This window comes from Olea europaea, chromosome 13 (genome assembly GCF_002742605.1).
Source record: "Olea europaea var. sylvestris chromosome 13, O_europaea_v1, whole genome shotgun sequence".
In the NCBI taxonomy this organism is placed as follows: domain Eukaryota; kingdom Viridiplantae; phylum Streptophyta; class Magnoliopsida; order Lamiales; family Oleaceae; genus Olea; species Olea europaea.
This window is the reverse complement of record NC_036249.1, coordinates 8,190,974-8,205,232: the sequence shown is the minus strand read 5'-3', so window position 1 is coordinate 8,205,232 and position 14,259 is coordinate 8,190,974. Positions and strand designations below refer to the sequence as shown.

Here is a 14,259-nt window from a genome sequence, read left to right as displayed (position 1 = left end):
AATGGATGGAAAAGAGTACACAAAATTCTGTGAAGAAGAAGACGCTTCCCATTGATATTTTCACTACGCTTTTTTTCTATTATAATGTAAATTTATTTAATTAAAAAGTTGATGCTTGTTTTTACTACTCTTCACCTATCAACTTAATTTGCCATATTTGCTTAAGCAGTTTTGATTTATCTAATATGTTGATTCCCAACTTTTGTCAGCTCATTCTTGTAGTTAATTGAATTAATTTTTCTACTTCCAAACCAAACTAGCCAGTTTAGTTCAGTTCAATTCCATATGAAAATAATCCGATTCTGGTCTTAGAATCGAGAATCAAATCCCGATTCTTAACCCTCAAAAGTGATTTTTGAGAATCACTCTTTCCCAGATTCATTTTCAACCATTCGTACCAAAAACATTTCTCCATAACATGTCAACAAGTGCACCCAATGACACATTTAATAGTACTGAAGCATGGAACATGAGGGAGCAGATCCACCTGTTGGCCAAAAAGAACCTGGCCCAGGAGATGGAAACTAGAAATAGTAGGAATTAATGGAGAGTTCGTTCGATCTTTGTTCTTTCAACTACACACTCACCCCTATGGGGTGTCGAGTTTATATATTAAGGAATCTCAACTCGAATACTCTTACAGTTCAAAACATTGGAGTTGAGTCGGCGTAAACAGGTTCAAAAGTTATTGTGCCTGCCAACAAAAAGAAATTTCACAATTCGACACTAAAATATGCAAATTCCATTTAAGGCAAAATATATATATACAGAGAAAATTTCTCAATTGTTTTAACGAAATGACAATAATACAAGAATATTAATTTTAAGTCCGTGATTAGAATCCTATCCTGTACAGAGTAACTTCATTTCTTAAAGAAATTCAATGAAGAACAAAGGCCATAGCAAATTTGATCAACTGCAAACATTTCCCTTGAGCCAATAGGACCACATTACTCTTCGATTGATCCTCTACACCCCCAGAGACCCTAGGAAATAAAAATGGAAAATGCCTCAAGTTTTTCGTAATTATAAAAGTACAATAATGTCATAAAAGGATCAATGTAACTTACAATAAATAGATGAATCAAGTTTGGAGTTTGCGAACTTGAATGTGGTGGATAGATTCTCGACGCCAGATGGGTTGTGCTCCACTTTGGACAAGAGTCACATATTGTCCTTCCTTCACTAGGCCCTTGCTCTACAAGGTACACAAAAAAGGCAAAATAACTGTTTATATGGAGTAATAAACAAAGCTGACCTTCAGCAAAAATAATAATACACAGAGAATTTTCTCTAACCAATAAAAGGTTCAAAGCTCGAGAAAATGTCTCCTCTGCGTCATTCGAAAATTGCATATATATAGGCATCACACCATGATAAAGAACCAGCCTCTGCTTCACCCTCTCTCTGCCAACAACAGGTAAATATGAGCATGGTCTTAATATGGAAAGCAAATACAAATAAACGAAAATACACACATAAAATAGGAGTCAGCACTAGACTAATTTATTATAAGCAATGTTGCTCGTTCGTACGCTAGGAAAAGATGCTTTCAGGTAAGTTGAGGGATTTAACTCAATTCTTGTCTTCTACAATAATGATTACATCGCAACCTTTAGCTAAGTCAAAGGGCCACGAATTATTAAGAGGGACTGCTTAAATACAGGGAAATATATACTGGTGATACATAAGAAAACACACAAAGGAATGAAAATATTGGTGATAATCATATGAATAGAGAATGAGCTGTAGACCTGCAACAAAGCACCCCCACCCCAACCCTCACCCCCCCCCCCTGCTAGTCATTTCAAATCACATCAGGAACGTCGAAACAAAGTTCCATTTGACATAATAATGGCATAGAAGCATGACTCTTTAACAGCTCAATGTTCAAAATGTGATGAAGTTTCCCATATAAATGGAAATACTGAGAAAGTAATCAAGCAAGTTTAGAGCAAATTAATTTATTATTAACTACTTCATGTGAAAAGGCATTCATCTCCGGTCATTCAAATTTTATTTATCCATGTATTGTTTCATTTTGGATGGGAGAGGGAAAAATTGTGCTATCCATATATAGTTTACCGATAACTCTCATGATCAAATAAAATGCAACCTCCTACAAGCTTTCTAAGTTTACTGATACACGACTGCAAATAATGCAGGCTAAGTAAAATATTCTGATAATTCAAATGATTGAATATAATGCAGCCTCCTATTCACAAGTAAGAAGTAAACTTGAACAGAACAACATGAAGACAATTGTAATCTATACCAGTAAGTTTCATAAAACACTTCATGATACAATTAGATGATTAAGTGGTTCAGGTTTTCAAGCTGCCAAATATTACAAGCACACAAAGGTATACTAACGAAAGATGTAATTTCACAATCCAAATGACAGGAAACATTAGGGATCCTTGGACTCACACATTCGTGAAAGCAAATATTGTTAAGGATGGCCGATAATGACTCAAAAGTATAGCCATGGACCCTGTTCTTGTGAAAACAATGACTGGAACAGCCAGGGTGTTGGCCATTGTGGTGGCTTGGAAAGCAAACATTGCACCCATATGGCTCTGCAAAGTATGTCCATGGAGTAGTCAGTATTATAGAGCCCAGTAATTATAACCAATATAAAACTATTTAAAACAATGTTAAATCGGACAGAAATCTTTCTTTAAACTCTCATATCTCAACTTTAATAATCTCTACCTCATGGGCAACAAATTGACCTCGCAGTGTGCTGTTGAATGGTTGACTTGATTCAGTCCTCAGTGCCACAGTGTGCATTACTTTAACGGCCTTCAATGGATATCTTCGAAAAATCAAATGACAGAAAAGGATAAGACAATTACACGATTACCCTACACAGGACTTGGCAACACCTAATAAAAGTCTGGAATATTCAAATGGCATGATATGTACATAATGCAACAGTTAAGCGTTCTGTCTGCATATTAATCTCCATAAAGCTGGGATCTGAAATTGGCACACTAATACACATATTGTACATGGTTAGAAGAACTTTGCCCATGACTATACTTGAGAAAGCTATGGGGGAGGATTCATTAAGGGGCTTTAACATTGGTCACTTGCAGGTTTCCCATTTGCAGATGATACGCTAATTTTATGTGATGCAAATGATGAGCAATTCAGGAAGTTAACCCGTTTGCTTCTATGCTTTGAAGCGGTGTTTGAATTGAAGATAAATATGGAAATCTGAGGCTATTATAGTGGGAGAGATCGCTAACGTGAAGGAGTTGGCTGCTATATTGGGTTGTACGGTTGTGTAGTTGTCTATGTCATATCTTGGGCTCCCTTTAGGGGGCACGGTTTAAACGTATACATATTTAGAATGGTAGTGGAAATGGTGAAGAGGAAGTTAGTGGAATGGAAGCGTAGGTACCTTTTAAAGGAATGCCATCTTTCTTTCGTTAAATCCATTCTCTCTAATTTTTCTACTTATTTTTTGTCGTTGTTTCCTGTTGCTGTTGCAGTGACAAATAGATTAGAGAAGATTCAAATTGAGTTTCTTTGGACAAGGTTGAGATAGGAGAGAAAATTTCATTTGGTTAATTCGGGTGTTGTTTGTTCTCCTATAGGATGGGAGGCCTTAGATTGATGAGTCTTATTTTATTTAATAAAGCCTTATTGTGCAATTGACGGTAGCGATTTGGAGTGGAGAGAGATTATTTGGAGAGAAATCATGGGGGTGAAGTATGGTGTGATAGAGGGGGGTTGGTGTTTAGTCGAGAATTGTGGTTCTTACGGGCTAAGTTTGTGGAGGTATATTCGACGAGGTTGAAGCAACTTTCGAGATAGATTGACCTTTGTAGTAAGAAATGGTAATAATATCAGATATTGGGATGATTGTTGGTGTGAAAATCAACTGTTAAAGGCGGGGTTTCCTTCTTTGCATCGCAATTCTTTGGTGCCTTTTGCTATGGTAAATGATGTATTAGCCATACACAATAGGAGTTATAGCTAGAACATTATTTTTGGGAGGTTACAGTATTAGGAATTTGATATTTATGCACTATTTATGACCTCCTTGCATGAGGTGTACATACGGGTAAGAGAGGATAATTATAGTAGGTGGAGGTTAGTTTCAGTTCGCACTTATTTTAGATCCTTATCGAGATGTGGAAAGTTCATTCCCCTGAAGGATGGTATGGCAATATAAATTGCCTCCACGGATCGCATTTTTACTGTGGACAGTTATAAGGGGACAGGTGTCAAAGGGTGGATAATCTTCGAAGAAAAGGTTTTCATGTTACTGAGTGGTGTTATATGTGTAAAAAGGATGGGGACATGATTGACCATTTGTTCATTCATTGTGATGGTGTTCGTTGACTGTGAAACGACATTCTGGATTTTCAATATATGAATTTGGTGTTGCCAAGGCGTATAGAAGACTTGTTGTAAGCATGGAGGAGAAAACTTTGTGATAAGGATAGCAAGCTTACTTGGGATCTTATTCCCGGACGTATTGTATGGTGTGTGAAGAGAAATGAACAGCCGCTATTTTGAAGACTAAATATGGACAACAGAAGAGATCGGAGAATTGTTTTACCTGCCTTTGTATAGTTGGTTTCATGTTGCGGCTACTAATCCTATAGAAAGGCTGCCTAATTTCATGTTGTTCGTTTCTTGTTTAAATTGATTATACACTTTCTATATATTATCCTTTGATTAATAAAATTATTTGATTACCTATCAAAATAAAAAAATAAAGATATGATGTATAAAAATATAATTTTAATAATGTCCTTGATACGTCGGTATTCTACTTTTCAAAAAAATCACTTGTTGTTTCTGTATTCCTGTCCATGCTTCTTAGATTACAAACAACTTTGTACAGAAACATAAATAGAGTAGATAAGGAAACAACATATTTTGGAACTCTGGATATTCTAGGAAATTACATGTAAATACAGGTCATAATGCCTTAATCAATAATACAAGTTGTAAATTAGACAAATATATACAGAATATCTGGACAGAAAATAAAGAGTGTTAGTTTCCAGATTTTTCCTACATACTATAATTTTCGTAAGTGAGAATAATTTAATGTATCTTCCTGCACAAAACAGTAAAAATGGAAGAAACAAGCAGCATACACACATTATGGGATCTAAAGTTACTTACTTCCCATGGGCAGTTTCACCTGACAGCATAATGGCATCTGCACCTTCACGTACAGCTATCGCAATGTCAGAAACTTCTGCCCTTGTAGGGGTAGGGTGATCAATCATACTCTCCAGCATGTTTGTGGCTACTATCACTGGTTTCTGCATGCTATGACACCTTCTTATTATGTCTTCCTGTTAAGAGGGTAACATTGGATTTTTTTCAATCCTCGTGTGTTCCGATGAGAGGATAAAACCAATCACTTTACTGTTTCTATGATAATGTAGTAAAAGGAAAAGGATTGCGTCACAAAAAATAAAAATAAAAAATAATAATAAATAAATAAAATGAGTAAGCATAACAAGTATAGTAGCATGAACCCAAATTACCAGTTAAATTATAAATTTACAAGCTTGTAATGCTTATACAGAAGTAGGCGAATTAATATAGTCTGTTCATTTTTTCTTTCTACTCTTTCAGACTAGTATAGTGAAATCAACATTAAAAATAATTATAATGGGATATCCTCATCCGTGAGACAGAAATGATAAAAATGACGGTTCAATGTACATGCAGAGCACTAAACGCATTTTATCATTTTTGTTTTCTTATGAAGTCGCTTTGGTAACAACATATCAGTTTGTTACTGTTCACCTGGTCCATGTCAACAAAATACCAAAAATGGTAAACTACATTCCCCATCTTTTGTGGATTGGATTGGGTTAAAGGTGGGGGAGGAGAAGGTGTTAAAGAGGATAATGTGAGAAGTCCTATATAAGATTCGTGGTTAGGTGTTAAAAATGATTTTGCGAAAAAAAGGGCTGGAACCAAGTCCTGCAGTACCATGCAGGTTGACACGTGAGGGTTAGTTAAATATGGGATGAGTTGAACATGCAGACCCTTATATTTATCTATGGAGAGAGCAAGAGAACCTACAAAATAATAGATAAAAAAATATAAAAAGGTGGTTGAAATCAAGATTCAGTTTATCAAGCCAGAAGCATGCATCAGGAAGAACCCGGCAGCATCCACTTGTCAAGATTAATGGAGCTAGTTTAGTGCTTACAAGGAACTAGACCACACATGGTCCGACTTTGCTGAACAGGAAAATCAGTCAGCTTGAGGTTAATTTTTCTTGCTTTCTTTATCTACGGGAACTGATGAAGATGTCTAAACCCGCCACACACGTCCATGTTAGGATGCACATAATTTTACCTTAAATCCCCAACCCAAACCACTATTTGGCAGGCAGATCAGACAGGTTCATGGTTACTGATTGGATTTACAACCCTATTTCACTGAATCTTTTCTGGACCTTTTTTGTTAGATTATCTTACCAGTGAATGCTTCTGCTTATAACATTACAAACAAGGATACAAATTATTACGGTTAATTATTATTCTTCATATCACATGCATCCAAGTCATCACATTGCTCATGCCCCTTAATGTTTGACTGCAAATATACTTTTGTTCAAGAGCTAATAGTATATTTTCCCATATAAATTTCAGAAATATTGGGACATTTCCTTGTATATCTGACATGATCAGTTTTCCTGCACATGCATGGATATGTACTGTGATTTACCACCAACTACGGGTAATACATTCATTAAGATGAATGTAATACAATGCGTACATTTAAAGATCAGTAAATGATAGACAATAATCTCATGGCACATAAGAGAAATCTTGGTAGCATACAGTTAAACTCTATGGAACCTAAAGCAAACACAGTTGACAGGGTAAATGCCCCAAATATGAGCAAGTTTGGCGAAATGCTATGCTCTAAGGATCATCTGAGAACCACAAAATCACCCTGTTCAGAGATCTTATTAAAAAAATTCAAGTTTAAAATTGAAGTTAGTGTTCTGAACAACATGACAGGTATATCTACAGTCATATTATATGAAGTTTGTGGATCATCTATCAGTATATTGAAAGCTCCTGTCACTGACACAAAAACCCTCACCCCAAACCAAACCGCAAAACACAAGGAATGTCCCACTAGAAAGAGAAAAGAAGTGTAATCCTTTTCCCAAAAGAATTAAAAATATGGTTTGAGCTGATCTTGTCATTTTGTCTCCCTCTAGACATTTGATTCCAATGAATGGTCTCCCTCTAGACATTGGATTCCAATGAAGGTAAAGAAGGAAAACATAACAATTATTTTCTTATGTTCAGCTAAAGCGGAAGGAAATGAGCATAACAAAACCAAGGAACAAACTTCATAATTTTTACATTGTTGTTATTTCTCTATCCCAGCAATTTCAACTACATTCAAAATGTTTTCAAAATTGGTCTTGATTTTGGTAGGAGAAAAAAGTAGCAGAAAACAATTTTATATTCACTTGCCATGATAAAATACGGTGACCAAATAAAGCCCAGGAGCATTTTTCTTGCTTGTCCAGCTGTTTCATACAATTCAAATTGTAAATGGACATATACAACTCTTATCAAATATTTTAATATCAATTATATTAATAAATCATAAGAATCAAAGAGTAACATGTGACAGCATGAAATACCTGCAATAAGGGGACGTCCTCAATTGGAAGTTCAGCTCCAAGGTCGCCACGGGCTACCATTGCCTATCATAAGTTGTCACAAAAGTTAACTAGATATCTTTCCATAATAAAAGTTAGTTTTCCTATTACTAATACAAATATATTACATATCATATACATGATGTGAAAGTTAATTCGGGAGCAGTTCAACTGTGACTTTAGTTTAGATATTTAAACTAATTGAATTAGCATTAATTTGTAAAGTTATAAGTCTCTTTATCGGAAAGAAGTCTATCTTGACGGTTTAGCCGCCAGTTGTCATGTTAATGTTGTAAAAAACATTGATATTCTATATTTTATATAATTAGGCAACCCACTTATCGCTGTGGAAATTAATAATGTGAAGCAGTATTTCATATGTTTGAAAGATTGACATCCATAAGAAACAATTTTTTATTTTTTATTTTTTTTATTTTTTTATTTTTTTTTTCCCGAAAATGGGAAAAAAGAAACGAAGTGGTGAATACATTCAAAAGACATCCAAACGTTGGTGTGTGTGTCGGGGTATAGAGCAAGTGAGAGAGAGAGAGAGAGAGAGAGAGAGAGAGGAGGGAAGTGGGTAATGTCTACAGGTTTGTGCAAGTTTATTACTGTGTCTAACAGAAATTGTATTGTGATACAGGTAAAAGTAGTACTAGTCCATTATAAACTTAAAATAGAGGTTTCCAATGAGAAGAAAGAAATAGTACAGTAGAGGTTAATTAAAGGTGACAGTTATAACTGTAATATCTTAATATTGGATAGTTTTGACAATGACTTTAAGGTGGTGGATGTTTATTCCATATCTACAAGAGGGATACCTAGAGGAATCTGTGTTTAGTCAGTACATGTGGTGTTTGGAACTTCCCAATGCATCTTGGTTATAAGACAATTTTGATGTGAGTAAAGCTGGTTCAGTTGTGGAAATAGCCATTTATATTCATAGGCTGATAAGAGGAGATATATATAGAGTTAGAAGTTAATGAATAATTTTAGTAAGTCTTAGCCTATGTTTGGCTCATGTTTATAAGCTGTTTATAAACACTCGAGCCACTTTCATCTATATTCCAAGGGACCCACAAGTATTTCCTTCTTATTCACCACTCATTTCTATCAATTTATAATTTAAGCTATTACTTTCAAAACATGCTTTAGTGAGTGGGAAGTTTTAAAAGTTGAGGTATATGGATATGGTTATAGATGTGGATGTTGTGAATTTATACTTTTTACTATGACAAACAAGCACGAGCGGTGTTAACCATACATGCCGTGAAAGTTTCAGATGCTAATGTACTTGGACAAGAACAATATCGTTTAAACATTTTTGCACTCATTGTTCAGCCTAATCAAGCTCAAAGATCCTAATCTTCACAGACTAAATCAGCTTTGGCTCAACTTAAGCACTCAAATAAGGAGCCAGAACACTGAATTTCCTTTTTTGTAAAGTTTCGAGTTTTATAACACCCATTGTATTCTACCACAATTTTTTTTTACTATGGAAAGCACCTCAAATTTGCAGTTAAATGGAGCACCTTTAGTAGAATACTTCAGCAGCCGCAAGTCAAAATTCTGAATGAGACAAAAAGTTTCTGCTAGAAGACCGTGATCTTTTGACCAAAAGATCTCTGAGGAGTTTTCTATCACTTGTCTGGCGTTTTACTAAATTCTTGAACTATGAACATCCCATCTATCTACTTTAATATATAACTAGAAAAAATGACACAAATAAGCTCAACTCAACCGCTGCTACGTGAAAATTGATAAAATATGAGTCATTAACTTGATAAAATAAATAGCAGAAATTTGGTGTTCATTTGTGCTTCCCTGATTTAAATGTTTTATCGAAGAGAAACTAGACATCACCAAAGGAGTATGACAGTGAATAAATGTTGTAAGTAAAGGAAAAAGGTTATGAGTTATTTGATCTTCATGACTTTGGAAGAAGATCAAGACATATAGATTCAGGAGAATTCAGTCTGTCACCATAAGTGGTGGATACAGGTAAAGGGTGACCAAACACTCTAGATTTTTATGCCTTCAAAGTCTCCACTTTTGCTTAATTTACAATATTTCTTATTGCATTCACTTAAAGAGGGGCTTCTCTCACATGTGATGTGAGGCAGCACAGAACACAATTATAATAGGTACATTTTTTGGTGCTTCACATGTAGATAGACAAAGAACAATAAAAATTATATCCAGATCCATCATAATGTAGTAATTTAATCAAGCCAACTTGACCGAAGATTATTTTATTGGTTGATGTATAAATGGCATAACTATCAAGAGCATTGTTTTTTGGAGAATTTAGCAATTAATGATGCAACCACTAATAGGGATTAACTAACCCCATCTGATGCAGAAATGATAGAATGAAGGTTTGGTATAGAGTCTGCACTTTCAATCTTAACAATCACGTGAATATCTGCATTACAGCCTGCAGAAAGATACATTTAAAGTCAGGTAGGAAAAAAAAATGAATTAATAAAATTAAATATTTTCCAACCACAGACGAGATGAAAAATCTGTACTTTTGAGATATTGTTTCAATTCGTGGACCACTTTAGCATCCTTCACAAACGAAACAGCATAGAAATCAATCTCATTGTCCACACCAAATTTAATATCCTCCCAGTCTTTATCTGAGATGATAAAAATCGGCAGCGAAATGATTATTTATACCATTTTGAGAATGAAAAGAATAGAAAACATATAAAATGGCAGAGTAACACAGAAACAATTGAACCTGTTATAGAAGGTAGATTTGCACTCTTCCCACGCACATTTAAATGGCGCCTTGATTTTAATTCGCCACCATCAATTACTTCACACTTAACTAAATCCTTTGTCTTTGATTTCACAGCTAATGACATCATCCCACCTGTAACACAAGACAATCCGTCCTTTGATTAACAAGTTTCACAATGAAATAGAAACAAGCTAAAAAGATAATTTGCTTCCGAGCCTGACTGCACAAACATGCACTGCATTTCTTCTCAAAAATTATATTCTAAATGACTTGAACACATTTCTTATAGATAAAAACATCATACACTAGTACAAAGAAACAAACTTAACTCAAATGACCCAGGAAGATAAAAATAAATAAATAAATAAATTGCAATAGAGTAAATTGGAAATTTGATGCTTCTGTATTAAAAGAAGCTTAGAATCACATTGGGTGAAGAAGATGAAGATATAGGAATATGATGAACTCACAAATAATTCAAATCCAGGCCAGAAACTTGACATTTTTCACTGCTTATATGCACTACACATGAATGTCTGACAAAACAGTAAAATCTATCACCTCATTCACCTCATGCGCACACATTGCAAACAAGGGTTCAACAAGTACCTTTGCTACATGATTTTACTTACCATCCACCAGTATAACGTCCCCAACCTCTACATCATTTACAAAGCCATCATAATTAACACTGACAGTGTCTTCTCTGCTGATGCCTCTTTTGATGGTAAAACAGAACTCCTGTCCCTCCTTGAGCAAAATCGGTTGCACCACATCGCCACTTCTAACCTCGGGTCCCTGCACGGAGATAATCGGGATAACAATTCTGATTGATAATAGAAATCAACAAAATTTCAAGGTGCATAATGCACCAAAAACATATTAAAGAAAGGAATAACCACATAGATGATGTTTCCTTTGTAAAAGGACAGAATAAGTCCAACCTCTATGACACTATAAGTAAAACAGAGTAAATCAGAACATTGCAACTATATCAACAAGCACTGTGACCTTAACAGCAGATCACATCGTTTGGACAGTGATGCACACTCCATCCCTGCAAGTCTGGCACTATAATCTTTATTTGAACCATATCCCTTCCCTGGAAACTATTCTTATTGCACATCCTACTCAGCCACGAGACTTCTATATCTGATTCAGGATTCAAATCTTTACTCATCCTGGACATACCTGAACTCCACAAATCCCATCTTTTTCCTCAATTACAGAAATCGGCCCTACATTTTCATAGTTCTGCTGCCTACTTCAACAAAGTATTTTCACATACTAGTTTGATATCAGTCTATTTATCAGTGCAAGGAAAGAGCAATAACCAGTTACCAGAGCTTAAAGAATGGAAGACCTTCATTTTGTACGGAGGAGTGTGAGGCTATGATGTTCTTCAATTGGCACAATTTTTTGTAGTAACAAAGAAACCAGAGCTGCTTTGCTTTAATTACACATAAATATCTTACACCATCTAAAAAATTAAGCTTTAAATAAGTGACCGTCTAATATGGTATTAGAGCATGCAAAAGTCAAGGATTTTGATTTTTTAGTTCCATGGTGTGGGAAAGCATTTTTCACATACTTGTCCTACATTTGAATGCGTCAACTTCTCAATTCGAGATGTCTTATAATAGTGTCACATTGTCCATGTATAAATGACATAAAGAAACATATAGTGGAATAAATTAAAGCTTAATTGAATAAGAGTTAACGGATCATCAAAAGAAAATGAAAGTGTTATGTCAGTAAATCATAAATGTACAGCAAAATGATTGACTGACACAACATGAACATTCTTTACATAGCCATGCATTAAAACCCCAACGACTACATCAACCTTCAAATTAAAAACAGAATGCATATTGACAGAGTATATATAATAGAAATATGAAAATGTAAATGAGGTGGTAAATATGCATGCTGTATGTTCATAATTATCTGCAGAATCCTGAATTCGTAAATACAGAAACCAACTTTTACATAGTAACCTTCAAGACGAAGCATACCTTGGTGTCCAACATTATGGCCACAACCTTCTCTTCAAACTGAGCATTATATTCTTTTACCAAATCAATGGTTTTCTTATGAGAAGCATGGTCCCCGTGAGACATATTTAAACGCGCTACATTCATTCCAGTTTCAGCCAGTTTCCATATCATTTCACGTGAGCTGGTGGAAGGACCAATTGTACACACTATCTTTGTTTTTCTTCGATCATTTAAATTGACCTGTGCCAGTCCCTGACCATAATCAGTAGACTGAAACTCAATAAATCATTTAATATCACTTTCGAAGATACATCTATAAGTTAGATAGATATCTACATGTATATAAGAATATATTTTTAGAAATCACTACGTATTCTCACATTTTTCTAAATTTACCTAATAGAAACCCAAGTACACCCTGGGGTTCAAAGAATTTTTCTGCACATCAAATTTAGGCTGAACGTGGAGCAGATTTTTTCTTGTGGCAACCAATTTCCACTTGCTAAATAGTATATATTACTTTTGTCCTATGATAATCCATCACCACGTGCTCATAAACCTACTTATTTACCAGAGCATCCATGAATTTCCGCCAAATTCCAATGTGTGAAACTAAAGTTTTTATTTTATTTTATTTTTTTTTCAGATCTCATAGAAATTGTACCACTTCATAAAATCATTTTTAGGAAACCCATTTTATTTTCCATATTTATAATACATGCACACACCGAAAAAGAGAGATTCGTTTAGCAAATTATATTATCACTTCAATAAATACACATACGTGCAATTACAAACGTGTTTGTATGAGCATGCCAACAGAAATTAAATTCGCAGCAATCCCTTTTCCTAAAATTAATTTTAATATCTTCTAGTACATATAAAAGGGAAGGACTTACAAATATTCCAGAGTCACTGGTAACATCACTAGAATCAATTTTTTCCCTATTCTCACTTATGCCTCGGAATGGGTCAACAATATTGGCGGATTTAACCGCCAAGTTCTGTCTAGTGCTGATTGTTTTACGGGTCCAGAGAAAGAATAATTGACCGACGTTGTTCGTAGAAGAGAGACGATTCGGATTTGATTTTACGCCCGATATGGACATCGCAGTTGATAGATTCATCGTCTTCGCCATTGAAATAACCAAAACTGCGTTTTCGATCAAAAATGGATTCGTAATCGAAACTGTGTGTGATGCGATTGCTATTTTTGGGGAAATTTGGAGTGCATTTTGGTTGAATTAAACAAGAATAAAGTGTAAGAGTTGCAGCATGTGGATTGGGGACAGGTGGAGTGGACCGATTCAGCTGCAATACAAATCTCTGTCGTTCTTGTAAAAGGAGCGTCTACGTTAATCTCTGATGCTGTCCATGAAGCTCGGGGTGCACCAGGCAACTTTAATGAACCGTGGCGAGGAGTGGGTGACTGACGTTTTTCTGATTTCATTACAATGAAATATTTAGAATATATCACTATGCCCCCTTTTTCATATATATAATTTTTTTTAATAAGCATAAAATTTAAAAAATATATAAATATTTATCTTTTTTTATTATTATCTATTTTTTTATATAATAGTGTTACTACTGGATTCATGTGAAAAGTTTTGTTAACGTCTAATTCGTGTGGAGTGTATCTTGTTTTTGTCTGTTTTGAACGAACTAATTCATCAGTGAATTAATATTATTTTGACTAATTATTTAGTACTAAAAAATTGATTGGAGATGTGATTACGAGAACGATAGAGCAGAATCTTGTATTCAAGAGCTGGGTTTTGATCTTGTTAAGCCCTTGTTTGAGCCACTTCTTCTAAAAAATCATTTTTTTTTTC

General features: G+C 34.8%; 1 protein-coding gene and 1 pseudogene across 3 annotated transcripts; both read right to left on the bottom strand.

Moving 5' to 3' along the window:
• The window catches only part of LOC111408401, a 6,043-nt pseudogene extending 5,991 nt beyond the window's left edge, over window positions 1-52 (bottom strand).
• A 680-nt stretch (window positions 53-732) lies between these two features.
• Window positions 733-13,777, bottom strand: LOC111407493 (pyruvate kinase isozyme G, chloroplastic). Of its 3 annotated transcripts, none has more exons than XM_023037002.1 (13): window positions 13,324-13,777; window positions 12,443-12,694; window positions 11,060-11,225; window positions 10,425-10,559; window positions 10,210-10,320; window positions 10,027-10,115; window positions 7,661-7,723; window positions 5,152-5,327; window positions 2,716-2,818; window positions 2,431-2,579; window positions 1,299-1,407; window positions 1,071-1,198; window positions 733-986 (listed from the first exon to the last, which is right to left on the bottom strand). In XM_023037002.1, exons 1-12 carry the CDS (start codon window positions 13,561-13,563, stop codon window positions 1,085-1,087), a joined length of 1,707 nt encoding a protein of 568 aa, XP_022892770.1. In that variant the 5' UTR covers window positions 13,564-13,777; the 3' UTR covers window positions 733-986; window positions 1,071-1,084. The 3 variants fall into 3 exon arrangements, with proteins under 3 accessions (XP_022892770.1, XP_022892771.1, XP_022892772.1); XM_023037003.1 differs by having other exon boundaries at window positions 12,443-12,676; window positions 13,324-13,776; XM_023037004.1 differs by having other exon boundaries at window positions 12,443-12,664; window positions 13,324-13,776.
• Window positions 13,778-14,259: the final 482 nt, after the last annotated feature.